General features: G+C 34.9%; 2 protein-coding genes across 2 annotated transcripts in view; both read right to left on the bottom strand.

The window, feature by feature from the left end:
- LOC116173842 (xaa-Pro aminopeptidase ApepP-like) overlaps positions 1-20,565 on the bottom strand; it is a 59,514-nt gene extending 38,949 nt beyond the window's left edge. The window contains exon 1 of the mRNA XM_031491558.1: positions 20,383-20,565. Within this exon, the coding sequence (XP_031347418.1) occupies positions 20,383-20,425 (43 nt within the window). The 5' untranslated portion in view covers positions 20,426-20,565. The remainder of the gene's footprint in view (positions 1-20,382) is intronic.
- Positions 20,566-25,132: 4,567 nt separating this feature from the next.
- LOC116173395 lies at positions 25,133-25,850 on the bottom strand. Its single transcript, XM_031490840.1, has 3 exons — positions 25,626-25,850; positions 25,436-25,565; positions 25,133-25,370 (listed from the first exon to the last, which is right to left on the bottom strand). The coding sequence occupies exons 1-3, from the start codon at positions 25,804-25,806 to the stop codon at positions 25,256-25,258; spliced, it is 426 nt and encodes a 141-aa protein (XP_031346700.1). The 5' UTR covers positions 25,807-25,850; the 3' UTR covers positions 25,133-25,255.
- Positions 25,851-27,390: the final 1,540 nt, after the last annotated feature.

Raw genomic sequence — 27,390 nt, forward strand, 5'->3', positions numbered from 1 at the left:
AATGTCCACGAATAACTTAAAAGGGTCCAGTACATGGAACCGTTTAACGTCACTATCTCAACGTATTCGTTGACATTTCTTCGGACCGTGACTGTACATCGACTAATCAAATGTTTGTAAGATGGAAGTAGTCAATTAAAGTATTTAAAGAAAGCGACTATTTTGGATTAAGCCAACCATCAAAAGTAATACAGCAAAGCAAATTTGTTACGGTTAAATACCGCTACTTAGAAAAAATGACAGATTTTAACTTATCCACGTCCATCGTCCATACCGTATCCTCGAAAAGGAACATGTTCCAGTAATCAAGAATAAAGTAGAAACAAATTAAATGTGTGTACACCTGTAAGCAAATGGTAAGCCCTAAAGCAAAGAAATGAAGGAGGACACAATACAATTCGAGACAGGGAAAGTTTTTTACGTCAGTGTTAAAGCAAAGATCACAGATATAGCACGTGTCAAGCAACCGAGTATTATTTTCAGCAAACTAACATTCACTGTCATTTATTTCATAGTCTGTACACTTGTACCAAGGTCACAGACTCAAACTGGGTTATTCGATCAAATTAGGTTACTGGGATACTTGGTCAAATTGGGTCACTGGCCCCAACTGAGCAACCAGTTTAACTCCATGACCCAGCCTAACACTGACTACAAATCATTCCAGCAATTGACAGATCAACTTAAGTAAGCTGAATTAATTAAAGACGACGTAGTGGTGACCTTAAAAAACCTCTTGGTCTTTGAATATATTTGCATAACAACTGTGTTGCAGTTTCAAAAATTACATGTTCTTATAAAATTGTATTTTTAAAATACAAACAATTAAAATAACATCCTGGACATGCCTTGGATCATTGGATAATGGATTTGCATGTGTATTAAAGAGTTCACCCGTAAAACCAATGACAATTTTCTTTTTAACGAAGAAGCGAAGAAAGTTTGGTAATCTGAGGTTCTAATACCTCGCATAATACTAATTATCGTCAGTCTTACATAGTGGTTACCAAAAAAATCACATATGCTACAGGTATAAATCCATAAGTTAAAAAGATTACTCCATCAGGTATTGCTGCAACCATGTTGTCACATACTCACAGTTTCCTATTAGGGTAAAATTGAATCTAAAATGCAAATTCTCGGCATACTCAGTGACTCCTTTAATTTTTACCTATGGAATTTATCGCTTAAGAACTAGGCCATTGGTACGTGGTGTAAAAAATTACAAAAATATTGTCTAATAAAAAGGTTTTTATCCCAAATTTGAACCCTAAAAACTAAGAATTTTATTTATATATATTTTAACTATTTTTCCGGTATGAAGGTTACCTAATTAGGCTTAGTTATCTTTGTTGTATAGATTCTGAAAAAAGAAAGAGGAATAAAATTAAAATTGATGACAGGGAAAGACGGGATAAACATAATTAGTCGCGTGATTTAATAGTTTTCATAGTATTATTACTTTTTATTCGATTAAAAATGGATCTGGTGCAATTGCAGCAATCCTTCACTTAACGGTCTTACAATTTATGGAACAGGTGTATCCCTTCTCCAAATCCAATTTTGCTATATATAAGAGTCATTTCTGACTCGAATCCACTCTGAATTTATTTATATTTTCTCAAAAATTTACATTATAAGAAATAAACGCTTTTCCTAGTGATTTATAATTATATTTTGGCGAATTCTATCTTTGAAGTGGCGAGAATTATAAATTTAGGCAATTAATAACTACCTACAGCAATACTTCTTTTAATTTGAACAAAAGTTAATTTTGTGTATTTTATGTTTTTTTAGAAAGTGTACGTACGTCTTATTTACATTATCTACGTGCTTGCAGTAATCCTATTGTTTTCGGCATTTCAGAAATAGATTTCAAATAAAAGTTTGTGGTAGATTGGTTAAACTTGCTTTTGTAATTTGTGCATACTTTTTCTACCTGTGGAACGTTCAAAATTCAATAAAGTAGATCCCTTGCCCCATGCAATAAATTAAAACCCGCCGCCCCCTAACTGTTGGTCAAGCTAAGAAACGAACAATACGATAACAGAACAAATGAAAAGAGACAGCCCGAAATGCTTGTATTGCAACAAAAATGACGACGTAAAACATACTTCCTTTGAATGTAGTAAGTGGACAGCGAGAAGACTCTTGGGGAAAATAGGGGAAAGCACACTACTAGACAACGTAATGGAGCTAGCGCTCAAAAATAGCTCGACATGGAATATACTAGCACAGTTTATATAGAAGGAGTAATAAGAAAGAAAATTAGGAGGATGGTACAAAATATACAGCCTTTACTGGTAGACGAAAGTGGAAAACAGTTCCTGTGTAAAAAAAGGTGTACGTGTACGTTACTGAATGAAATAGTTACTTGTACCTTTTTTTCTTGTTATGAGATTCCAATAATTTTGCATAACTTTAAAAAGAAGTTGAATAAGCTGCTGAAAGATTACGAGAATTTCCGTTACCAATAAAATAATGTAGAAGACTCGGCTGCGCAATAGGAAAAACTTTGTATGTATCTAATAAGTAATTTTCGGGCGTTGAAACTTGAAACTTGCTATATACCTATATTAGGATTTAATAGAAACTACATCAGCCATTGATCGTTCACCTTCACCCAAAATAAATTGGGATAAAACAAAATGCGATACTCTACAATCCTAAAATTCATAATAATAGATACTCCAGATAACACACGCGGTAGCCGTTTGAAATACAATAATAATCCGAGGGAAATATTGTAACGTCTTTCACCTTCTGCTTTTCTGATTAGAAGTTCATGGGGGACACGCGTCACGTGCCCAAGAGCCTTGCGTGAACTTTCGCGTGAAACGCGGTCGTATTCAGTTTCTTTGCGTGTTACCTACTACGAAAACCGCATTCCAATCCCTTTTGCCGCATCCTGTTCCTCTGTTCCCGAGAATTCACACTTGTCTTACCCTTTACTTGATGTAAATTTTTGAAATTCCTGCCTCTTCATTTCGATGCAACGTGATGAATCTGAAGATCCTCCTGCACCTCATGATTCTTTGTTAAACTTGCTGTTTAATTTCCGATAATTCTTGCATAAATTATAGAAGGCGTCGTTAATTTTCTAACGGTCTCACACCCATTCTTTTATTGCTGGGTGTCTGATACCTTCGCAGACAAAATACGGCAAGGTCTGTCAGTCATCAGTGACGGCTGATGATCATTATGCGTCGTGTCTGTATCGATTTGGACCTCTTCTCTTTCATGAGATCCTGATAGAAAAGCGACGCTGTTTGTTAAGGTTAAGTGTGCGCATCGTTTCGCACAATTTTTAATAAAAATAAATTTGTTTCGTAACACAATTAAGATACTAAGGTCCAAAAATATCAGGATATTATTTAAATAAACCGCGTATTTTTCTGTATGTGATTAATTAACTTGATTTACAATGTGCTGAGCTGCGACGTGGGCTACATTTAGTTGACAAAAATTTCAGTCATGAGACCAAACGTGGCACTTGCACTTATGACTGTTTGATAAAGATAATGAAGTCTTAAGGTTTACTTCGGAAAGCAACGAAGACACCACCAAGCTCACTATATGATGTCCTAATAATTGTTCACAACTATTTTCCAATAAATTCACGGTTGAGTGTGCAAAAACTACTTATTTCTTTATACGCAGGTTAAAATACCTCTATATTATTTCCTTAACCTTTCTAAATTTATGTTCTCCTGATTCAAGGAGACAGCCATATTGCAATGCTTTGATCTGTGCTCTCCATAGATGTATGAAACAAGAAACTGGCAGTTTCAAATTTGATCAGATTAAGGCTAATCATTTCACCAAGTTAGGGTTGAGCTTTGAGTAAATCGTGAACACTTGGATTAGTAGAGTTCCCGCGCGCTCAAAAGTGATTTAGAAATCCACTCCGTCAAGCTTTTAAAGGTAAAAAGCAACTAATGATGTTTTTCTGTAGAGTTTGGACTACTAATTAACCCCCTAAATTCGGCCAAAAAAAGGAAAAAATGGAATTTTTCAAAAAGTTCTTATTTTTAATTATCTTTACAACGGTGCGTTTTTTTTGTCGTTAGCTCTAATGGTAATGAAAATATAAGGGTTTTTCTCCACACATTTTACATTGCATATACGACAAGAACGCACACATAATCGTTAGCCATTCGCTTAAACAGTGTTTTGCAAAATGTAACTTTTTAAAATAACGCCATTGCTCTTAGACGAATCAGAATTTTAAAAAAAAGTTTAAATAAAAATTATAGCTGGCAGCTTAACGAATCCAACGAGGGGTTTGATTGCGTTTAGTATTTCGTCGCTGCCCGCTATCCCTCTCTTGTTCTGGGCCCTCAACACTCAACAGGCTTGCGCCCAATATCGCAAAAATTATGTTCCAGAAGTACATACAATCGTATTACTTTTGAAAATCAGCAAGAGAGAAAATCGAAAACAGATTTCAATTTTAGTTAAAACAAAGATAATGTTTGGTTAAAAGTAATATGTTTTATTTCATACTATCTAGTAATCGCCGCTTTCCCAGACTGATTTGAGTCTGGTAAATCGTATTTTACCAGACTGAAAATTTTTACCAGACTGGAAATTTTGCCTAGCAACCGCAACTGACATCCATCTAAACGTGATATTTGATTGATTGATTGATATTGATATTTGTCAAACTACTGTCAGATCAAACAAATCAAGTGATCGACTTTTGCTTTTATTTTAATGTGTACCTACAACATTCTAATCAAAATGGTATTTTAATAGAAATAGAGCAGTATGAGATAAAATGTCTTACATTGTTTGTATGTTAAATCAGTTAACGTTACTCGTTTCGAAATTCCTGCCTCAGCTACGCTTCGGCAGTAAACATCTCACTCGTTAACGTAAACCTTGATTTACCATACTCATTTGTAAATAACTATTACGTTAGAACTCGTATATTTTTCCAATCGAATCAGGTTTAATAATATGTTTGCTGATAAATAAAAGTACTCATATATAACCTTAGAGAAGGAACTTTCTTTCATATTCTAAGTATATAACAGATGCAGCACGTGTCCAGACACAAAGTGGACCCGCTTCCATTTTGTACATTCGAAATCCATTTGGAGGGAAAGAATATCGTCTGTAACTGAGTAAAAATTTATGGAGTAGAGGTACGCTTACCTTATGGCAATCGGATAGAAGGATAAGGGGATTAACTACCACCGGAAAGCAGTCTCGCAACCCATAACGAAGACAGACTTAACTTATGGTAGTTGGTAGTCCCGATGGAAGGGTAATTACTGATACAAAGTTTTTAATAACAGCGCTTCTAAAAAAGTTAATTAACCAAACATAGCAGTGGTCATATCACTTACTACTTCTAAATGAATTGGTTTTGTTGTAAGGCACAGAAATATTCAAATGCAGCCTTTGTAGGATTTGATGCCTCGACATTTTATCGTTCTTATTTGAATTGGTCCTGCGTAGCCAATTTCAGTGTGGCTAAATGGAGCCGTAGGGTTTAGTTGTCCCATCAGCTGCTGGGTCGCTTGTGCCTTATAACGAATGCATGTTATGCATTTGTGGATGGTTTCTTTTACGGATCTTCTTGTTTAAATTATTCAATGCTTCCTGCGGAGATAAGCTGAAGTCGCTTCAGTTCCTGATGTGTGTAGTGTAGCAAATCCCTGCAGGGGTGGATGGGGCCGGCGGGATACCGGGAGCTTTCCCGGTGGTCCGGTAGGATCCATGGACGCTTTGCGGCTGGCAGCATCACTCAAATGAAAACACAAAACAGAGAGATAGAGCCAGGCTACGCCGCCACTTGCAAGGAATTAATTTAATTAATATTCGAAGGTGACGATGCAAATAAAAAATATCAAAGTGTTCATCAATAAGATCTTGTTGAAGCATTCCCTCTGTCGTTACCCACCTCCGACGTCCCGTTCACCCGCAATTCGTATTTTGGTGGATTTTGCTAACAACCCTCCACAGAATAGTACTCAATTTTAGGGGCACTTCTCATAGCTCCAGCCTCTATTGGCGACACGAGAAGGAGAGACCGCGATTCGAGCACTTAAGAAACTGTCGCCAACCTGATCACATAGTAACTTGTTAATTACACGACGCCGGTAGCACTCCTTGTCTTCCTCTAAACGTTTTTCTACAGGCCCCCATTGGCTGCCAGCCAGCTAGCCAGCCGGCTCAAGTGAGGTTAAAAGCTACCTTTGATACAAATTTGCAAAGATGCGCTAAAAATGAAATAACTAATAAGGATATTTTAATGAGTAAATTGGGAGAAAATTGAGAATTTCTATGTTCAGACTATTAAAATCAAGAAGAAGAAAAGTTGAATCGATTAAAGGTAGATTTTCACAAAGTATACAGATTTCTGTATGGATCTTTCCTTTTTAAATTCTTATAACTTCCCTGATATTAACAATGAAGTATTGCCTAATAATCTACTGGAAAAACGTTATCAAATGTCGATGATTTCTCTAAAAATGCCGTTTGTGGTAGTTATCAAAACTGTTTTATACTTCATTCATTATAAGAAGGTAGTAGATGGCGCTGGGTTTGAAGATAAGCACACACAGGAAAAATATAAAACGGCACCAAATTATTGTAAAGTAGAAATATCTAGCACTGCAAACACAAATCAATCTTTGACATTAACAGCTAATGACACTTCAATAGTTTAGATGCCAACAGAAACTACCAGCTTGTAAAATTCGCCACTCGTTTTATGTTTCAGCGTAATACTGACTTGTGTTTTAACCAATCACACTGAAGGTCAAATCTTCCCTATGTTTTTTACCGCTACCTTCTTAAAATGAATACAGTATAGATGCTGTTATAGTGCGATTACCAGTAGAATTTATATCAAAAAACATTATAGCGAATATTCCAGAAATTCCGAGGCGCCATGAAAGAAGAAAAATCGACGATAAAGAGCGAAGACAGATGTGACGCAATCTTTCCGGAAAATACGACGTGTTTGTTAGAGAACATTCTAGAATACTCGGGAGCCTTCCAGAAAGAACGGCGTTTGCCGAATTGCCGGAATTGCGTTTCAATGAGTTCCAATTCCGATTAAGGAACAGATTGTTTAACAATAATCTAGAAGCATTTGTGTTGTTGGGAAATAATTATCAACAATCAGTGTTAGAAAAAGCACAAATGTTTGAAATTAGGGCGCATTGAGTACCCCCTCCCCCACCCGCTAAGTGGGCCGATAGTCGTGTATATTTCACGGACCGGTTTATGGTTCCCCATCCACCCCTGAATCCCTGTCAAACGTGTTGTTATTAGATTCTGTTTTGGTGAGTTTTCTGGAGAAAAAATCCAAGGGTTGTGTAATTGCGCCTGTGGTTTGGTCGAGTAGGTACAGCTTCAATTACTACGTCATATGCGTCGATTGACAAAACTAGCAGTGAATCATCGTGTATGGGGTGAGCAAGGAAGCAAGCGTTCGAATCGTTCAGTGAGTTGGTCTGTCTAATCGATTTGCCGTTTTGATTGATGTTTACAATATGCGATACGTTTGCTTTTATTAAAAACATCTTGGGTTAAAATTTCAAAGAAATATCTTCATAAATAAGAAAGTTGATATTGCGCAGCCTGCGCATGCGCACATGAATCGTAAAGATTTTTCTTGGAAGGAGGACAGAGACGCAAAGAAAAAAGGTTGAAATTAATCAAAAATTTAAATGAGACATGAGGAAGGTATGTATGAACGAGATCTGCATAGTATGTGAAAAAATCCAAACTTAGTGTGAAGGGGAGAGTTGTGAAAGTAAAGTAATAGTATGAAGAAATACGGGCTTCAAAAGTGGAGGTACGAAAAATGGAAACCCAAATAAGGCGCGAGAGAAGTGTGGAGGAAATACGCGAGACCCAGAGAGACAAGAAGAAGGAGGTTTAAGAAACAAGTAAACGACGCGTAAATAAAAGAAGGGATGATGATCGAAAAGTGGAAGGAGGTACGAAATCGGTGCGACAGAGGTCTGAATAAAGAGAAAAGGGGTATAAATAAAGGAGGAAAGGAGATAAAAAGGCCAAATAAAAGTGAAAATTTGTTGGAAAGGTAAGGAAGAAGCATGAAATGGTCTAGAATCAAGAAACTGCAAAGGGCGTGTTAAGGATGTCTCCCATAAAGAAACAGTAGATACGTGAAGAAAGAAGGTCAGGAGGAAAGAGGACTGAAGAGGTTGTGAACAAGGAAGCGCGTGGTTGGCAACGATTTTGACATCTTCTTGTCAAAATTTACCCGTTTCGTTACGTTATGTCAAATTCAATATCATGTAAATTTCTCCATCCATATAATTATTAATCTACATATTATAATTTTTTTAAATTTATAATTAAAGAGCGTCGACTGCAAAATAGGCCATTAGCTCTTGTACGGTTAGATTTTTTCAAATAAAGATATGCTTTTGAGGAACGACATTGTATTTGAGCGTCCCTCACCAAGGGCGTCCTTTAAGTTATCTTTTATGCTATACAATTTCCTTTAATTAGTGTATTCTGTACATTCCAATATTATATGTTTGATTGTGACAATTTTTTTACAACGTTCGCAATATGGAGGATCATCTTTAGTGATAAGATGCAAATGAGTTAATCGCGTATGGCCTATTCGCAGTCGAGTCCAGAGTACAGATTCTCTTCGGTTTTGGAGGTAGGTTGTCTTCGATTGCCGCGAGACTTCTGGCTTAATTTCTTTTAGTTTGTTGGCAGTTGCGGACCATTCTTCTTGCCAAGCGGCTTGGAGGACTTGTTTGTAGTGGCTCTTTAAATCACTAAGGGTAGTGTCGTTGATTTCCGCTGCTTCCGGAGAGGTGGGTGCTGTTATTCCTGCCCGATCTGCCTTTTCATTCCCTTTGATTCCTACATGGGATGGAATCCAGCAAAACCTTACATTTTTCTTAATCGAAACTGTGTGTGTATACTGAGCCAGTATTTTGTCGCTTATTTCATTGTTGGGGTCGTATTTTTGAATAGATTGTAAGCAGAGCTGGGCAGTATTCGATTTTGTAAATACTTTTTAGTATTCAAATTCTTTAAGGTATTCAAATACTTCGCAAAGTATTTGGATACTTCGTGAAGTATTCGAATACTTCGCATAGTATTTGAATACTTAACCTTCCCTTTTTACCAAAAATCGACTACTCCAACATTTCTCGGGAAAACACTTTTTCTTATTAATTTTGGTGCGTAGAATCCAAAATAATTGGTACTTTTTCGATCAGACTTCTCAATCAAAGGTTATAGACTAGAAACCAATTTCGACAGAAAATTAAAGGGCTGTAACTTTTGAACTAGTAGCCCTATCTTGGAACTGTTTGAAATTATGAATTCTATAGGCCACATTCTATAAGAAAATTTTTTCCGGGTCGATCTGAGACAATTTTTTTTCGGGCCTCAAAAAAAGGCAGTGTACCTTCCTTTTTGACCAAAAATCGACTACACCAAAATTTCTCGGGAAAATACTTTTTCTTATTAATTTTGGTGCGTATTTGAGTGACAAGTACCTATTTGAATACTTTTTACTGTATTCGAATACTTTTCAAAGTATTCGAATACTTTTTATAGTATTCGAATACCTTTGATAGTATTAGAATACTTTTGAAAGTATTCCAATACATTCTAAAGTATTTGAATACCTACTTATTTGAATACTTTACAATGTATCTGTATCTAGTATTCGCTTGTGCTGGACAGGACGTAAAAGTATTCAAATACCTTTTGAAAGAATTCTGCCCAGCTCTGATTGTAAGGCACTTAAAGAGTCACACACAATTAAACAGTTTATAATATTATCTCTTTTAGCTACATAGATAAGAGGCTGTAAGATGGCGAAAAGTTCTAACAAAGAGAAATTTATATGAGGGGGTTCATTTCATTATTGGATACACTCTCTATACATAAATATACCTCCACAATTCTTAAAGTGTACAATCAAATCTAACGTTCTAAATGGAAATAAATCAGAATCGGAAATGGTCAACTCAAAACATGCAAGGTTTCACGCCTTGATGAATTATGGTTGGTATCATAAAAATTAAACTTGGGGTGCGGTTTGATGTTACAGAAGACAGGTAATCAATTATAATAAAGAGTACGAATGTTTCGTGTTTCTTAATAAACGCAGGAAGGAACATATGCGTGTTTCCTCTATTTACTGTTTCCACATTGCTTGAAAACGTAAATAACAGTATCTGACAATAATAAACAAAGTAACCAAACCTCCCGTGTCAAAACATTCCATCCTAAATGCGACAGTAGAAAAAGTTAATGGTATAGCACGTCTAAAAATAGCAATTAAAATTTAAAATTTCCTTTTAGTTCCAAAAATACACGACGCGTAGCGGCGTTGACATATAAAGTATGTATACGTTTGAGAAATACCTTCCGCATTAAGGTTGATCTCTCGTTGTAAATTAATATACGACAAAATTTTTCCTGGGCACATGAAGATGATAATGCTGCATGCAGCCTAAGGGTATGATCGATATGGATCAACCATTGGGATCCCCAAAAGTACAATAATTCATTTTATTTTTCATTTGCCTATTATATGTCAATTATATCTGTCATATATGATATATGAAGCAGTCAATTACGCCCAAGGGCATAATGGATTGTCATCTCATTATGCCCTCAAACGGCCTGTCAAATTGATTGACGGTTATATTATGTAATAAAAAAGATGCAACTTGATTCGTATGAAGCACTTTAATGTTGGGCAAACAATAATCATGACATTTGTATATTGGAAATGCATTCTTTGGAACGATGAAAAATAAAATGTTGTATGCACCTCAGGCATTACTCAATATTTAACCCTCGGGCGACTTATAATCCCTCGGGCCGGAGGCCCTCGGGCTCTGTCGCCCTCGGCATAAATATCGCCTTAATGCCCTTGATGCATAAATAACTATATTGGGCATGGTGAAAATACGCAATCTGAAATTTTCCCGTTAGAATTGGTGAATGCTTCTTAGATATATCTACGGAAAAGCTGTGGAACACTATAGAATGGAAGGGGGTATTATAAGGGGATGATTTTGTGTTTGGTTTAAATTTCTTATCAATAACAAAAAAAATTGTAGGTATGATGGGTTGATAGCTAAATGATTTACCTGGAAACAGTTTAGATGATCTTCAAAGGCGTCTTTTAGAATCTTAGCATATCACAATTTAGCATTGATTCGTTAATTTCAAGGATGATCCGTCGAGTATGCGTAAGAAGTAGTGCGGATAATCAACACATTATTAGTGCCGTTTGAATTTGTTGTAATTGTGTCATGTTGAAATTTTCATCGTCTCTTATTTCGAAATAATTGCCCTGCAACTTTCATCAAAAGTAACATTGGGTGTATGACGGTCTGTAGGTAGAATATATATTATTTTAAACTTTGAAGACGCCTGGCAAAGTGTAAGACCCCACTAAATGACCTGGCATACTTATTTTTCTACTCGGAAAATATTAAATTTATAAGTAAAAAAAAATTTCAAAGTGCCTCAAGAACATTTTTTGAAAAAAAAATTCGTACCTATCGTTAAAAATATAAAAGGTTGATTTAGCCCCGCTTCTCGCCCCAGTCAGGTCTGCATTTCTGTGTTTGGGTATTATTGGAGAAGTATTGGACAAGTAATTCTCAGCGTACCTCAAATACCTACCCAAAAATGTCTACCAGCTCTCGAACTACATTAACCATTCGAAATTTTATATATTTCTTTATAGCCTATATGGATCGAAATTGCAAGGTTCAAATAAATGGTCGTTAAAAAAGTGATGGTAAGACGATATTCCGTTCCCGTATCATATCGGTTTATTCTCTAAACGCACACACGCTCAGATGCAAGTAAGTTCTGGTATAACCATTTCATTTGCAATATATATAAATCCCAAGTCTCATCTGACCCCAATAATTAATAGCAGATTGCAACAATGTTTTCAAATTTAGCTTGGTATCGCGTGTGCTAAATTTGATCAAATAAAACGGGATTTCTACATACGTTCCAATCATAAACATAATGGGCTTTTCTTTCGTTATACATTGTAGCACAAAATTCAAATACAACGTCTACTTTCCACAATTCGTTAATGAACTGGTTTAATTCTATTTTTGGCAAAAATTTTATGTAAATTACATACTCTTTGGCAATAGTCGTTAATCTTGTTTTGAATTTACGAGTTAGAGGTTCTAAAACATATCATAAGAACACAACACTACGAAATTTTGTAATACTTATTTAATTAAATTTTCCATTTGGCACATTTATAAGGTACTGGTTCTGTTTAGCTTTCAGTCTGTCCTTTACTAATTTTTTAGTTGTTCCATTTTGAGCGCTATAAAATAGCCAGATTCAAATAACTTTTTTGGACTTCAAGTTTAATATTACTGGCCACAAGATGAAGAACTCGATTGCAAAGAAGAATGGATTGGTTGGAAAGTGAGTTTAATATAATTCACAGAAATGGGGGTCATAGTATGTATACACATCTAATCTTTGTAATTGTTTTCGCACGGGCATAAAATTGGATTTAAATTTTTGAATTTTTCCCGCAGAAATATGTAAAGTCGAAGTTAAACCTGTCAAAGATGTGAAAGTGTCTTCCCAAAAAATATTGTTCATTATAATTTAACGGACCTATTGCGATGAGTGGAGTGTGGAGTCAATGAAATACGTGTCATCTTACACAGTGGTTTTCAATGAGCTCTTTTATTATCCAATGGGTTGTTGGCGTCAAAATTGGGGAGGTAGAGTTCCATTTTCATCCTTTTTAGAAGCAAGATAGGTTTACAATTCTTAGTCATCGTGAGAATATTCGCGGATCAGCAAATTTCGGAACGTGAAGGGAAGATTTATGATACTAATTTGCTTTTTGATTCGAGGGTAGTGGTTACAATATCCAATTAATTTTTAACGAGTCCATATTAAGTGGCATTTCGCCATTTTGATTTTGGGATTAATTAATTAAGAAATTCGTCGTCTGACAGCCAAAGTATTAACTGGGTACGCTTGATTTCAAATAATAGTAATAGCAAAGAATAGATGATAGAGATAATAATTAATATAGGATGATTTGTAAATTTCCTACCTATAAATTTTCTTTTATAGGAGATTACAATATGTATCTTTAAATTTTCTTACAGTGCAGCACAATTGGGGAAATCTGAACATGTTGCCCCTTCACATCAAGGAAGTGCGTTTTGTCACAAATAAATTGCCCTAAAAGTGGCCAAAATAAGAAAAGCACAAAGTTTAGTTCCTATCCTATACATTAAGCCAAGCTGCATTTCTGCACTCTATCCCGTTCAATAAAAACACTAAGAATCCAAACTTCTGGGTCTGGGTTATACTTCTATTGTTATATACAAATTTAAGGGGAGTAAAAGCGTATTATTATTATTATTATTATTATTATTATATTATTATATAGGAGGTACCAGGACCTTTCTTATACCAGTTATACCCTTAAGAATACGTGTACCAGTTTTCAAAGCGTCGTGCACATGATACGTACGTCTTTCTGAAATTAATCCTAGCGATTTTGGAACAGATCCATTTTTGACCATCCGTTTGTCCGTGTGCATGATAGTTTGTTTAGAAACGTGCGATCGCTTTGAAAATTGGTACACATGGTCTTAAGGATATAAGAAAGGTCCCTATTGTTTTTAAGTTACGTAGACTATCGGGTCAAAAAGTTTCACTCCAGGATCGTTCGGTATTCTGTTGTATCGGATTTTCATATTTGATTTTGTGACAATGGAAACTTTCCCTAAACATTTCTAACTTGTTTTCCAATATTTTAATAACTTAAAAGTACTGCCTTTTTTTGAGGCCGGAAAAAATTGTCTGAGATCGACCGGGAAAAAACATTTTCTTATAGAATTTGACCTGTAGAATCCATAATTTCATACAGTTTGAAGATTGGGCTACTAGATCAAAAGTTACAGCCCTTTGAATTTTTTTTCGAAATTTGTTTTTTGTCCATAACTTTTTATTGAGAGGTCTAATCGAAAACGTACGAATTATTTTGGATTCTACGCACCAAAATTAATAAGAAAAAGTGCTTTCCCGAGAAATTTTGGTGTAGTCGATTTTTTGAGGCCCGCAAAAAAAATTGTCTCAGATCGACCCGGAAAAAAATTTTCTTATAGAATGTGGCCTGTAGAATCCATAATTTCAAACAGTTCCAAGATTGGGCTACTAGTTCAAAAGTTACAGCCCTTTGAATTTTCTTTCGAAATTGGTTTCTAGTCTATAACTTTTGATTGAGAAGTCTGATCGAAAAAGTACGAATTGTTTTGGATTCTACGCACCAAAATTAATAAGAAAAAGTGTTTTCCCGAGAAATTTTGGTGTAGTCGATTTTTGGTAAAAAAGGAAGGTTTATACACTGCCCCTTTTTGTGGCCCGAAAAAAAAATTGTCTCAGATCGACCCGGGAAAAAAATTTTCTTATAGGATGTGGCCTGTAGAATCCATAATTTCAAACAGTTCCAAAATTGGGCTGCTAGTTCTAAAGTTACAGCCCTTTGAATTTTCTTTCGAAATTAGTTTCTAGTCTATAACTTTTGATTGAGAAGTCTGATCGAAAAAGTATGAATTGTTTTGGATTCTACGCACCAAAATTAATGAGAAAAAGTGTTTTCCCGAGAAATTTTGGTGCAGTCGATTTTTGGTAAAAAAAGGAAGGTTATACACTGTCCTTTTTTGAGGCCCGAAAAAAAATTGTCTCAGATCGCCCCGGGAAAAAAATTTTCTTATAGAATGTGGCCTGTAGAATCCATAATTTCAAACAGTTCCAAGATTGGGCTGCTAGTTCTAAAGTTACAGCTCTTTGAATTTTCTATCGAAATTGGTTTCTAGTCTATAACTTTTGATTGAGAAGTCTGATCGAAAAAGTACGAATTGTTTTGGATTCTACGCACCAAAATTAATAGGAAAAAGTGTTTTCCCGAGAAATTTTGGTGTAGTCGATTTTTGGTAAAAAAGGAAGGTTATACACTGCCTTTTTTTGAGCCCCGAAAAAGAAATTGTCTCAGATCGACCCGGAAAAAAAATTTTCTTATAGAATGTGGCCTGTAGAATCCATAATTTCAAACAGTTGCAAGATTGGGCTACTAGTTCAAAAGTTACAGCCCTTTGAATTTTTTTTCGAAATTGGTTTCTAGTCTATAACTTTCGATTGAGAAGTCTGATCGAAAAAGTACGAATTGTTTTGGATTCTACGCACCAAAATTAATAAGAAAAAGTGTTTTCCCGAGAAATTTTGGTGCAGTCCATTTTTGGTAAAAAAGGAAGGTTATACACTGCCTTTTTTTGAGGCCCGAAAAAAAAATTGTCTCAAATCGAGTCGGGAAAAAATTTTCTTATAGAATGTGGCCTGTAGAATCCATAATTTCAAACTGTTCCAAGATCGGGCTACTAGATCAAAAGTTACAGCCCGTTGAGTTTTTTTTCACAATTTGTTTTTTGTCAATAACTTTTTATTGATTTGGATTCTACGCACCAAAATTAATAAGAAAAGTGTTTTGCCGAAAATTTTGGAGTAGTCGATTTTTGGTAAAAATGGAAGGTTAAGTATTCAAATACTATGCGAAATATTCGAATACTTCTCAAAGTATGCAAATACCTTGCGAAGTATTCGAATACTTTACGAAGTATCCAAATACTTTGCGAAGTATTCGAATATTAAATATTTCTGAAAGTATTTGAGTTACAAATACAAATACTGCTTCGATAAAAGTATTTAATTACAAAGTATTTGAATACTTTTAAGGATTTGAATACTAAAAAGTATTTACAAAATCGAATACTGCCCAGCTCTGCTGACTACGACAATGTTCTGTGATTATTTCTAGAAACTTTCCATTTGCTATACAAATTTAAGTGTTTAATGGCAGTTCCAACATCGCCGCCGAATTGATGAATAGTAATTTCGCGATGGTTTATTGCTATAAATCTACATGTTAGCTATAAATTTGAATACAATTGAGTAACAAATAATAATTTTATGTTATAAATCAATCTATTTAATGACGGTTATATATTCATTATTAATCAATTGAAAATAAATAAATCGTGTAATTACACTTACGCTACAGAACATTACGAGATACAATAATAGTTATGTACTTAGGTCTCACTAACAAAAAATAATACAGTTTTTGTAAATTGAAAAATGTGCAACTGATCTTATAAATTAATCATTAAAACCAAACCTTAGCTAATTATCGTTAGAACTGTTATATTGTCAACTTTTTTTTTATTAAGAAGGTAGTATAAATAACTTCGCCTAATGTTACACATTTCACTTACTTAATACTATATTTATTTTTGGATTGACGTAGTTATCAATACACAACACAGTGCACTGTTTCTGTTTAATGTTGCAGCTTTCCGTGTAATTGAGAATCTTATCTTTTCTGTGCAAATTACATATTACGTGAATGTTACATCATGATCAAATCAATCAAGTATATTAATTGAAAATTGCTCAAGGGCACAACAGCGCTAAGTTATGAGGAAAAGTAGGTATGGCCTTCAATGTAATTTGCTATAACACGATTTATTTAAATTATTTAAACGTCAAACATTGAGTTACTACAATAAAACTGATTTTCATTACATTAAAAATAAACGATTCTGTTCGGGCCTATAATTGTTAACAACAGGACCAGGGTGCTTCAAATTCGAGACTGACCATTCGGATTTCCGTAACGGAGAAAGATACAGTGTAGGTTTCTTCCCCTTTTTTGTGATTAAAAAAACGTATTTGAAATTTCTGAAAAATGTTTGAAAATATTTGAGGTCACCGAAAAACTGAAAATGTCAAATTTCGTTTTAGGGAAACTAGCGTAAACGGTCGGAAATTGACGGCTCCCGTTAGCACCTCCTATGGGCACTTTTTTTCTGAGAATCTGAATTTGTGGTCAGAATTTCCATAATACACTAGATGCAGAAGTTACAGGGTACTTACTACTTCTTATTTCTTATGGACGCCATATTGCATTTCTTCGAAATGAAATAGAGGATTAAAAAAAATTATTTGATTGCATCGCTATCATAGCCATGTTGATTGAGCAAGATGTAGATACCTACTCGTGGATGTTTTGCTGAGAAATGAATGTAAAACATTTGATTTTGAAATTCTTTTTGTAAATTTTTAAAGTATGACGTGTGACACTCATTATTTTTATTTTTTGTCCTCTAATCTCATTTCGTAAAAATCTAACATGGCGCCCATAAGAAGTAAGAAAGTGGTGTATAGCTTCTATACCTAGCGTGCCATAGAAATACTGATAACAGATTCAGAAGCTTCGAAAAAAGTGCCCATAGAAGGTGCTAACGTGTCCATTTTCGGGAAAATGAAGTGGAAATTTGACATTTACCTACAGATTTTCAAAAATTTTTTAAAAATGACAAATACTTTTTTTTAGTCACAAAAACGGGTAACTTTGCCCCCATTTAACCTACACTGTATCTCTCACCATTACGGAGATCCTAATTGAGAGCCACGTAACGCCACGTCATAAAGTTTAACTAAAGAGTTGATTTTCATATACCCATTTTAGCGTTTCTTAGCGTTTCCAAGTCTATTTTTATCTTTTGAAGATTTGAAAATCATCTTCCTTATTGGTACCTAAATAATTTGTGAGCAACGAACCTTCAAAATGCCTTCCTTTGTGTTGTAGTGTAGAAGGGGTGGAGGTGCGGGTCACCTGTTTTGTGAGAACGGCAACGTTCATAAAGTAGGTTCTAATTAACAATCTGATGAGTGATGAGCATGCTTCAATTAGGTAATTTCGCAATTGGTGTCAATTGAGCAGAACCAATCCAACGAAATTGATGTCGTACTGAGTTGTTTTTAAGATACAAGCGTATTCTGGGTAAACTCTTTAACACCGATTCATTCTTATGTTAATCGTACCTCCCCATTACTGACTAATACAATTTTATGTTAAAGTTATGTAGGTATTTAGACCTAGATTTAGACTTTGCAATCTAAATACAAGCACTAGGCACCTGCTTATTTTGCGACGAAGTTAAAAGTATCTGCAAAGCAATTAAAGAAGTAATTATATCTCTTCATATACTTGAGTTTCTCAGTAGGATTTCTTTTTTGAAATGTGTGTGTTTAAAAAACGTTTTTTTATGAACTGTTGAACAGAGTACGCAAAAACTGTATAGTCGCTTAGAGTAGCAGTTGCTTTTCTGTGTTTTTAGAAGCCGTAAGCCAATTAGTGCATCGGATAGTGAGTGTTACCTTGCTTCATTAATAGAGACCTTTTTCATAACTAGAAAGGACTGGAGCATGCATATAACCAAACCGAATATTTAAATCTCACTGGTCACATTTTCTCATGGCAATGACAAAACATATCACTTTTCGAAATTGAAACTGTTAATTTTCTCAGTAATACGATTTTTGTGTAGTACACATTTTTATTGTAGAATTGGAAACAGCAACTTAGTACGAATTCGTGGCGCGAGGTGCACATTTTGAATTATAATAACTTAATTTTTGTAACTTCACGGCACGAGTGATTTCTACTGTTCTACCGTTTTCTTAATTTCTCAGATTTCCCACAGGGGCATATGGATAGATACAGAATTTGACAATGTACAATAAAATCATTTAGAACTTTGCTGTAAAATAATTAGGGGAGAAAATATTTCAATATAAAGAAATTTATCATTGAAATCCCCAAGGCGCGTACCTAAACCAGTTTTACACCCTATATAAACATTACCTACACAGCAGATACAATTTTCTTTGACGAAACGTGTAATACCAGGTTTCCTCTGGAACCGAATAATTCACGTTTCTTATTCTCTCCTAGATTTCCACTGCATTCGTCATATTTGCAACCGCTCCCAAAATTGTCTAGGTATACGTTAACAACGTAAAAACTGGTGTTGTTTTCGATATATCTCCTAAACTGCACATGCTAGAGGATCAACTAAAGATACTTTTATGCTCTGCAATTATGAATAAAACATGATTTTACCCAAGTATTACCGTTGGCGAGTTATTTTGGAAAAACCTAAAAAGTCATTTCGTTGATTTTTGACCACTTAAATTTTACCCGACGTCAGTCGCATTGGCAAACATGGTTTTTTCTCTTTCTTAACCGTTTAAACAAGTTGGAAAAATAAAATCGTTTACTAAATCTTTTGTAACTCTAAAGTACCCATTGACTGAATAGAACTACATACACCTATCAGTTGCTCCCATTTACTTTCCAGAACACTAAACTTGTTCTTGAGCATAACTAACTCTTTGGTAGGTCGCTTAAGAAAACACGTACTAATTCTTCATGTACCCAAAGGGTTAGGGGGGTGAAATTAACCTGTAAGTGTTGGTAAGGAGAGCAGTTGAGATATTTGCTTATACGACCCTTTAGCCGTTTAACGCATAAGACGATTAGTCAAACTGAATGCTGCCATGTCACCCTTAATCATTGTACGCTTAGATTACAGAGGGGTGTTTTTGATGAAAGGATGAGTTTACAGCAGATATACCTATGTCATTTTAATACTTGATCTACAACCAATAATGAGGCCCTTTATGGCGTAGCTACTTCATTTCAAAAAATAAACGTCTTACACACGTGAAAATCAATCAATTAAACTTTTCCAATTTTTAAATATTTTATTCTTTCTTATTCCTATTTAACTTAAAAACAAAAGAGTATCACTGCGAAAAATTAATTAAATATTTATTAAAAGTAGTTGCGCCAACATACCAACCACAGGAAGAAACTGCCTTCTATCAATCAATTCTTAAAATACTCATGGCAGCAAAAATCAACCTGAGATATCGCCTAAATTCTCACAAATCGTCACTTTCTGTTTCAAGCACCATGGTCCCTTTCGCATTGGAAGTAACAACAGGGCATTATTTTGTATACAAAACAAAACGACGTAAACGGATAAATGGCACAATTGAATAATTCAACTGGAGTACATTAATACTTTTCTTGTATGTTTAGGCCAAATAAAATAAATGCACGAATTTGAGTCGCTATATTTATCTAACGAATTTATGAATCTCGCCATGCGCTCAATCTCAAAATCCACAATATTTTAAGTGGGCTTGCCAAAAAAAAATTATTCAGAGACCTCCGATTAAACTTGCCTATTACCCTTTCACTTATGCATATCAGTTACATAACAAGATGTAGAAGTACTTGTTTTTCACAATGTTATTTATATGGGAACAGGCTCTTTTTCTTGGCCTTGCTGTATTCAAAATTCATCTCATTCATGTCTCACAAATATGGCACTCTTCGAACCAAAAGTATTGAAAATTACTGAATTTTAAATTGAATTATTGGCGATGAGCACAGCTTAAAAAATTAAAATTTAGACGTGCACTTACCATTTACAAACAAAAATAAAACTATTCCGAGCACTGTGCGCATTTTACTATACGATTTAGTAAACGTGTTCACTCGCCTTTTTTGAGTTCCACAACCGACGTCGAAGATAATACACGCTAACTAGCTTTAATATTACGCCGACGACGTCGACATCGTGCTAAAGGTAGGTGCACGCAGACGCTACTCGTGTGGGAGGTCTGTTTCATACTCTATTAACTGACTTAATTTTAGATTCTATGTTTTATTTCAATCTCTCAGTAAGTACCCCTTTATAAATATTACTCGAGATTTATAAATACACAACATATAAAAACACTTTATGTCTTACTAACCTATCATAGCACATTTTATATCTGTGATACGCGGGCATAAAGTACCACTTTATGCCCTAGGGCATAAAGTATCACCATAGTAACTCATTTATGCTTAATCACAAAACAAACAAATATTTGCAGATCATTGAAAATTAGAAACGTCAATTATTAATTGTCAATACCTACTAAATCACAAGATTGGCCTTATTTCGTAGTTTCTGGAACTTCTTGCTCTTTCACAATGAATTGAATTATTTAAAATTACGTTTGACGTTTGGATGGTTTCAATCACATTAACAAATTGGAACCACGCATACTCGATCAAACATACTGAATTATTTTGTAAACGAATTTTGACGAAGAAAACTATTTGTAAAACATAAAATTGCGTATGTACCACGGGCATAAACTGATATTTATACTCTCGGGCGACTAAAAAGCTCTTGGGCCATAGGCCCTCGAGCTTTTTAACTCGTCGCCCTCGAGAATATAAACATCACTATTATGCCCTTAATACATAAATAACTATTATGTAGTTTCGATAATTTATATACCGACGCCAATTCTAATCGAGCGAGTGTTGCAGGAAAAACTTAGTAGTTCATCTTAAATATACTACTGAAAATTTTAACGAATTTGCAAGTTTAAAAAAATTTCGGGAAAACTATATTTTATGTCATTTTTAAGAATATTCTGCAAGTATTGGAAGGGTTTCCGAATGATTGCATTTCGTACTTTAAAAATTGATTTAATTTAGTTAATTTATGTAATTTTTTTACTTTACATTTTTTTATTTAGGTGCTAGTTTTTTTTGTAATAATTCTATGCGTCTGAAATACGAGTATATCACCCCTAATACGTTAAATTCTAATGGTCTTTTTTGAAATTATAAAATGTGGTATTTGTTAATGCCTGTTATAAACGCTTAATCACACGTTTTTGAGTGCTATTTTTCTATATGTACACTTGTACACTGCTGCAAGGTTTTTCTCTGATGCCTTCATGCAGAAGAAATTAAGTAACATCTTGTCTACCAGTCAGCTTTTAAAGGGGCAAATCCACAAGCTTCGACCACTGGATACAGTCTTACAATTATAAAGCCACGTTTGTACAAAAAATATAGCGCTAAATTGTTTAGATAATACCTACTAAATACTGCTTTGTACCAGAAGGTATAAGAAACAAATGCGATATTATAAATCTTGCGGAGTAATGCCACGATTGATTTAGTTTAATTATAAAAATTGAAAATACTTCTAACTAATAAAAAAGTGGTTCAATAATTAGACATGATTGCTTAAATACAACTAATTTTGATGGCGTAAAGATCACATCAGCAACAAATTTAAAATTTAGGTCCGTTAATATAATAATTCCCGCGCTTTTGAGTATATATACACCGTTATCTTTAATTCAGTATAAAAATATTCATTTGGTTATTCCGCAAAACGGTCCTCAACAGCAGGCATAAGTTCGTCATTGTCCTTAAATTTTGAGATTCGGGAACAAAAAATAGTCACTGGATGCTAGATCTGGACTTTTAAGCGGATGATCAATTTCTTCGAAACCACCATCAGCTACAGCAGCTTTTGAAAATCTGGACTTGTGTCGTGGAGCAACAAAACACTTTGCGTCAGTTTCCCGCATGTCTTCATTTTAATAGCATCTCTAAGGAGATGCATCAGGTGTGTATAAGACTCCTGTTTTACCCTTATTTAATAATCAATCAGCCAAATTCCCTGAGAGTCTAAAACTGCTTTTATATACGGGGACAGTTTAATTCTAAGTTGAAGTGGCTATCTCTTTTACTAATGCTAAATCAATTAATAATTTGAAATAGAGACACTAAAGTTTTTACTTCAAACGCAACCTAGTCCTTTATTTGACACGTTGACACATTAACTTATCAATAACCTCTAAATTTGGTTCCCTTATAGTGAAATTTTATTGGAATCCGAATTTGATTCCGCAAGGTAAAAGTCTGATTAGACTGGTCGCAAATTCAGGTGGTCAATTGAAACGGATGTTATCAAAATTTGATTTAATGTTTAGGAAATCCCCCTAGTAAACTTTTCACTAATTGCCCTTCACTGTAGCTGACGAAGCTTTATATTGCCTTAATCCTTTGCTGAACTGAAATCTGTTTTAAAAACTATCGGGCACGATATATATGCACGTAAATTTAAATGTAGCGAAAATGATAATGCACTTTTGCTAATAAAAGGAAACTTGAATTTTTAAACTGGAGCAAAGGATAATTTTCTAGACGACCACTGGATCCACACTTGATATTAAACTTCGCTTTTAACTGAATAACTAAGCTCGGCGATTCCGAACGCAAATTGATTTATTCAGACTCTAAATGGCCGCTATATGAAACGCAATAATGACCAAAACAGTAACTAGCACCACAACCGCTAATCGAATCGCAATACTGACCAAACGCTAATTTTTCGCCCAAAGGAATGGCGGAGATATTTTGTTAATGCTCATTGGTTCGTCAACTTTCAGGACAGTCTACAGAAATGTAGACACGACAGATTTTACTTATGTTTTCCCAAAGAATACTTAATTTGCATCGTATGATATGTAACCTAATATGACCCGTTTCTAGCGTGTAAAACAACACCAGTTCTCGTCAATGTGGCGACAATTAAAAACAAAGACGTTACTGATAGACATGACGCAATCTATAGAAATCCTATAGAAACCTATACTTAGACATTTTGGTTGTTGTAATTACGGAAATGTTCTTTACTGGACTCTAGTAGTCTGTCCGTTCTCTATTTACTCTTAGTTTGCCTAGTGTTGGACACTTGTTGCCTAACTTCATAACAGTGTATATATAAACGTTTCCTACCTTCTAGTGCTTTTCTACATTTTGAGTTTCTCCACGCGGATCAGTTCTTTAGAACAATTTTAAAGGAGGATTGTACAGGGTGGTTCAAATTCCTGGCTGACCATTGAGATCTCCTATTTGAAATATTTGAAAATTCTTTGAAAATAACTGAAATATTATCGAAAAACTGAAAATTTCAAATATCGTTTTCATTTTCTCTAGCTTGAACTGTAGGAAATGGAGCGTTCCCGTTGGCACCTCCGATGGGATTTTTTTCGGAGAATCTGAATCTGTTATCAGAATTTCTTTAACACCATTGAATAAGTAATTATTTAGTTATTCAATGATAACACGCTAGAGGTAGAAGCTACAGGCTACTACCTACTTTCTTATTTCTTATGGACACTGTATTGCATTTTTACGCTGTTTTTATCCTGTACTCAAGTAGCGGCCTGTTTTTTCTCCAATCTCCACATATTATAAATTTGTTTGAAATCTACTCTTAATTTCTCTGCGTATACATCCATTAGACCAAATTCTTATGCGTTTATTGCCATCCGGAATGACTTTTTTTAGCGCATTTTTTTAAAATTAAAAAAAAATGTGCTATTGTTTACGTTTTGCTCGTCCGTCCGTTCGTCCGGATCCACTTCTGCCGTTTCGAACTTCTTCTAGGGGAATGGCCCTAGAGTCCTGGAAGTAGGTAGCCTATACCTTGAAGGTGTGCCAGACGGCCATCAAATTTCGCTGTCTAAAAGGCCCCCCCCCCCACGAATTATTTTCTGAGATGCTGTTTTTGAAAGTAAAACGTGCATAACTTTTACATACGATAACCAGTTGGTATCAGAGTTGCATACGTATGCCTTTAGTGGTGCCAAGTTAAACTTTAAAAAATGAGGGGAGGGGGCACATGTTCTACCCTTCATGTTATTCTAATGAAAGGTCTCATCAAAATAAATTTTTTTGTACAAACTATAACTTACCCGTGCGACTCTTTCTCGAGATCAGTGAGCGATGGGGCCTGAGGGGGGTAGGGTTTTAAAAATTAATCTTATCTCTCATTGTATTCTAATTAAAGGTCTCAACGATATGGGACCCCACATGTTTAATACTATTGGGCGAAATTTGTCTGGAACACGGAAAACCATTCGTCAAGGCATTAATACTGAGGAGAAAATCTCACTATTTTAATATTGTCAATATTTCTAATGAACATGTACGGGAACTATTGGACACCTAGGGTAACCACAGCTCCCTAACTTCTTACAACATTTTTGAATCCTTCAACGTCGGCGTTTATGTCATGGAATCCTCAACTAGTTTGAATATTATTCTGCCTTGCTTTCCATCTCTGCACCCTGTATTTTGTTCCAGATGCCAGAAGTGCAACCTTACAGATAGAGAAACTTTATTTTTTATGCATTTTATATGTTCCTGTGTATTTAGTATTGTGCGGCGAATGGTGCATAGAGCGATTTAATGAAAGAAAATGTTTACTTTAGGTCGATTTTTGCATTATATATAGACAGTACTACAACTAAAATATACGGGGAAACAGAACCGATGATTATAGGTACCAATTTTCAAAACTATCTGTTTGCATAAAATAATTTTTTTAATTTAAATATTTACAGTTTTCAAAATTCTTGATTTACAGTATACAGACATTTTATTTTGACAGTTTCTTGTGTTACCAATACACCTGTGACCGGAAGGAAGTCATGTTGAGTGATTACACATCATAGAGGGACAACAATCGGGAAACTCTTTTGTATAATCAGGATTCGTTAGGGTGCAATTACTGGAGCGCACTTTGGGTTCTTCTTTCATGCACCTGTAGACGTAATTGTAAAAATTTAATCTGTTAATAAGTTGATAAGAAATAATACTTTTACTTACTGAAGTTCGGTTACCGTCACATTTTTCTCACATCGTGCGCCCATGCATTCTCTTGGTATTGAAACTGTTTGACCTACATCAATATGTATTACGCCTGATTTACTTTGAACATGGCAATGGTCCGTATGATCTATAATAATTATCTTATTTAAAAATATTATAAACAATACGTTATAAATCACCTACTTACCATGACTATGGTGTGGAGAGCACACTAAGCCTTTTAACAGCATAAGTGAGAACACAAAACACATACACTTGAGCATTGCTTTACAAAGTGAATGGTATATACCTATACTTAATGAAATAAAATAAAATGGAAATTTAAGTCCTTGCGTTAATGTTGTGCAATTACTTATTAATTCAGACATTCTGCAATTTCATACTATATAGGATACGCTCCTTCTTCGAAGCAATGACATTTTTTACAACTGTCATCTCTGCTTTCAACGACTTTTTATCAATTTTCAACTTAACGGAATATTGGTCTATGAACAATAATTTTATTATCGAGTGTAAAATTTTTTAGTACACATCTACCCGCCAATACTTGTTGTTTGATCCGATATGTGGTTGCTTCTACGATGGCACCTTGCGTAGTTTCAGCAATACATCCTTTCAAGAGGCAGGAAGGCTGTTTTTTTTTCTTTTGGAAGACCTCAAGGGCTCTAATGAGATGTCATAGGATTCGGAAAATTTCTCAAGTTTCTGCCAAATTGTGAGAAAATTTTCGCCGTTTCTCATATTTTCGAATGAAGCTATCTATTGTACTTCTTATAACGGAAGATGCTTTCCCCAAAGTAGCTTCCTTTTCTTGAAGTGTTTTGGCTACAATATGCATATATGTGAAAACGTTCTCAAGAATGAACAGCTGAACAAGAAATGATGGTTCCTTTAAATTAATAAAGAGACCCGCGGCATTCACAGCGTTCCTGTCTCGCGAATCTGCTACTTCGACCTCTAAACCTTCAGTGAAAATTACTTTTCACTCGACGCTCTATGGGTCAGTAAATGAACGTGGAATACGGCGATACTGTGTAATTTTCCGCGTCTCTACCGAGTTGCATGAAAATTTGGATTTAGGTTCTACTTACCCTCCACTTCAAAGTTGAACTTGAGCCCAGGGTTTGCGTTTTATTTTTTAGGGGAAAAACTACCCCTATTAGAAAAAAATCGTATAATTGTTAATTAAAGCGAGTAATTGATTCAAATCATCTTGTAAAGGTGTGAATAAATATCAATTAACATTAAACAACATAATTTAACACTGCGCAGTACTCGCGTGGGGTACTTAAGTACCCCTCTGTCTTTTTTGAGTGTCATATTTTGGAAGTGGAGAACAGTTCAATCTTCCGGAGTTGGCTATTTACGACCAGACATCTGTGAAGTGTGATAGTGCAAATCCACATATTTTACGAAAAGATAACATTACGAAATGGAGCAAGATACAACCACGTGTATCAAAAAGGAGAGCACATGGTATCTATAGTACCTACTGAAAGCTCCAGGACCAGTGTACCTCATAAAATGTCCGTACCAAAGATCACGTTGCAAGTACTGTCTTAGAGTGCTTCTCTTTGTATGTAATAAGTGCTCAAAATGAACGTGGAAGGAGCATAAAAAATAATCTATTTCAAAGGCCATAGGCGAGGAAAATGATACACTTTCATTGTTGGCATTGTAACAGTGGGGTACTTTAATACCCCACGCCACGCGAGTACTGGCGCAATAATATCCAACGCGAGAACCGCAGTGGATTTTATCACAGTTTAACCAAAGAGTAGGTAATGGGTACTCTTTGGTTTAACCCATAAATCTTACCTCTAAAATAGTTATAAATTTATAATTAAAACAATGTCATAGAATACTTTGACTCCACTGATTTGCATGGAAATTTGGATTTAGGTTATTCTTACCCTCCACTTCAAAACTGGACCTGTGCCGTTGGTTGCTGT

This window comes from Photinus pyralis, unplaced genomic scaffold (genome assembly GCF_008802855.1).
Source record: "Photinus pyralis isolate 1611_PpyrPB1 unplaced genomic scaffold, Ppyr1.3 Ppyr1.4_LG6, whole genome shotgun sequence".
Lineage (NCBI taxonomy): Eukaryota > Metazoa > Arthropoda > Insecta > Coleoptera > Lampyridae > Photinus > Photinus pyralis.

Bases quoted from the DNA above. Each gene is read 5' to 3' on its own strand.
- LOC116173395 (XM_031490840.1), bottom strand. From the start codon at position 25,806: ATGTCTGAATTAATAAGTAATTGCACAACATTAACGCAAGGACTTAAA. The intron at 25,566-25,625 runs GTAAGTAGGTGA...TAATTATTATAG, and splicing joins CTCTCCACACCATAGTCATG to ATCATACGGACCATTGCCAT. The intron at 25,371-25,435 runs GTAAGTAAAAGT...TTACGTCTACAG, and splicing joins GTGACGGTAACCGAACTTCA to GTGCATGAAAGAAGAACCCA.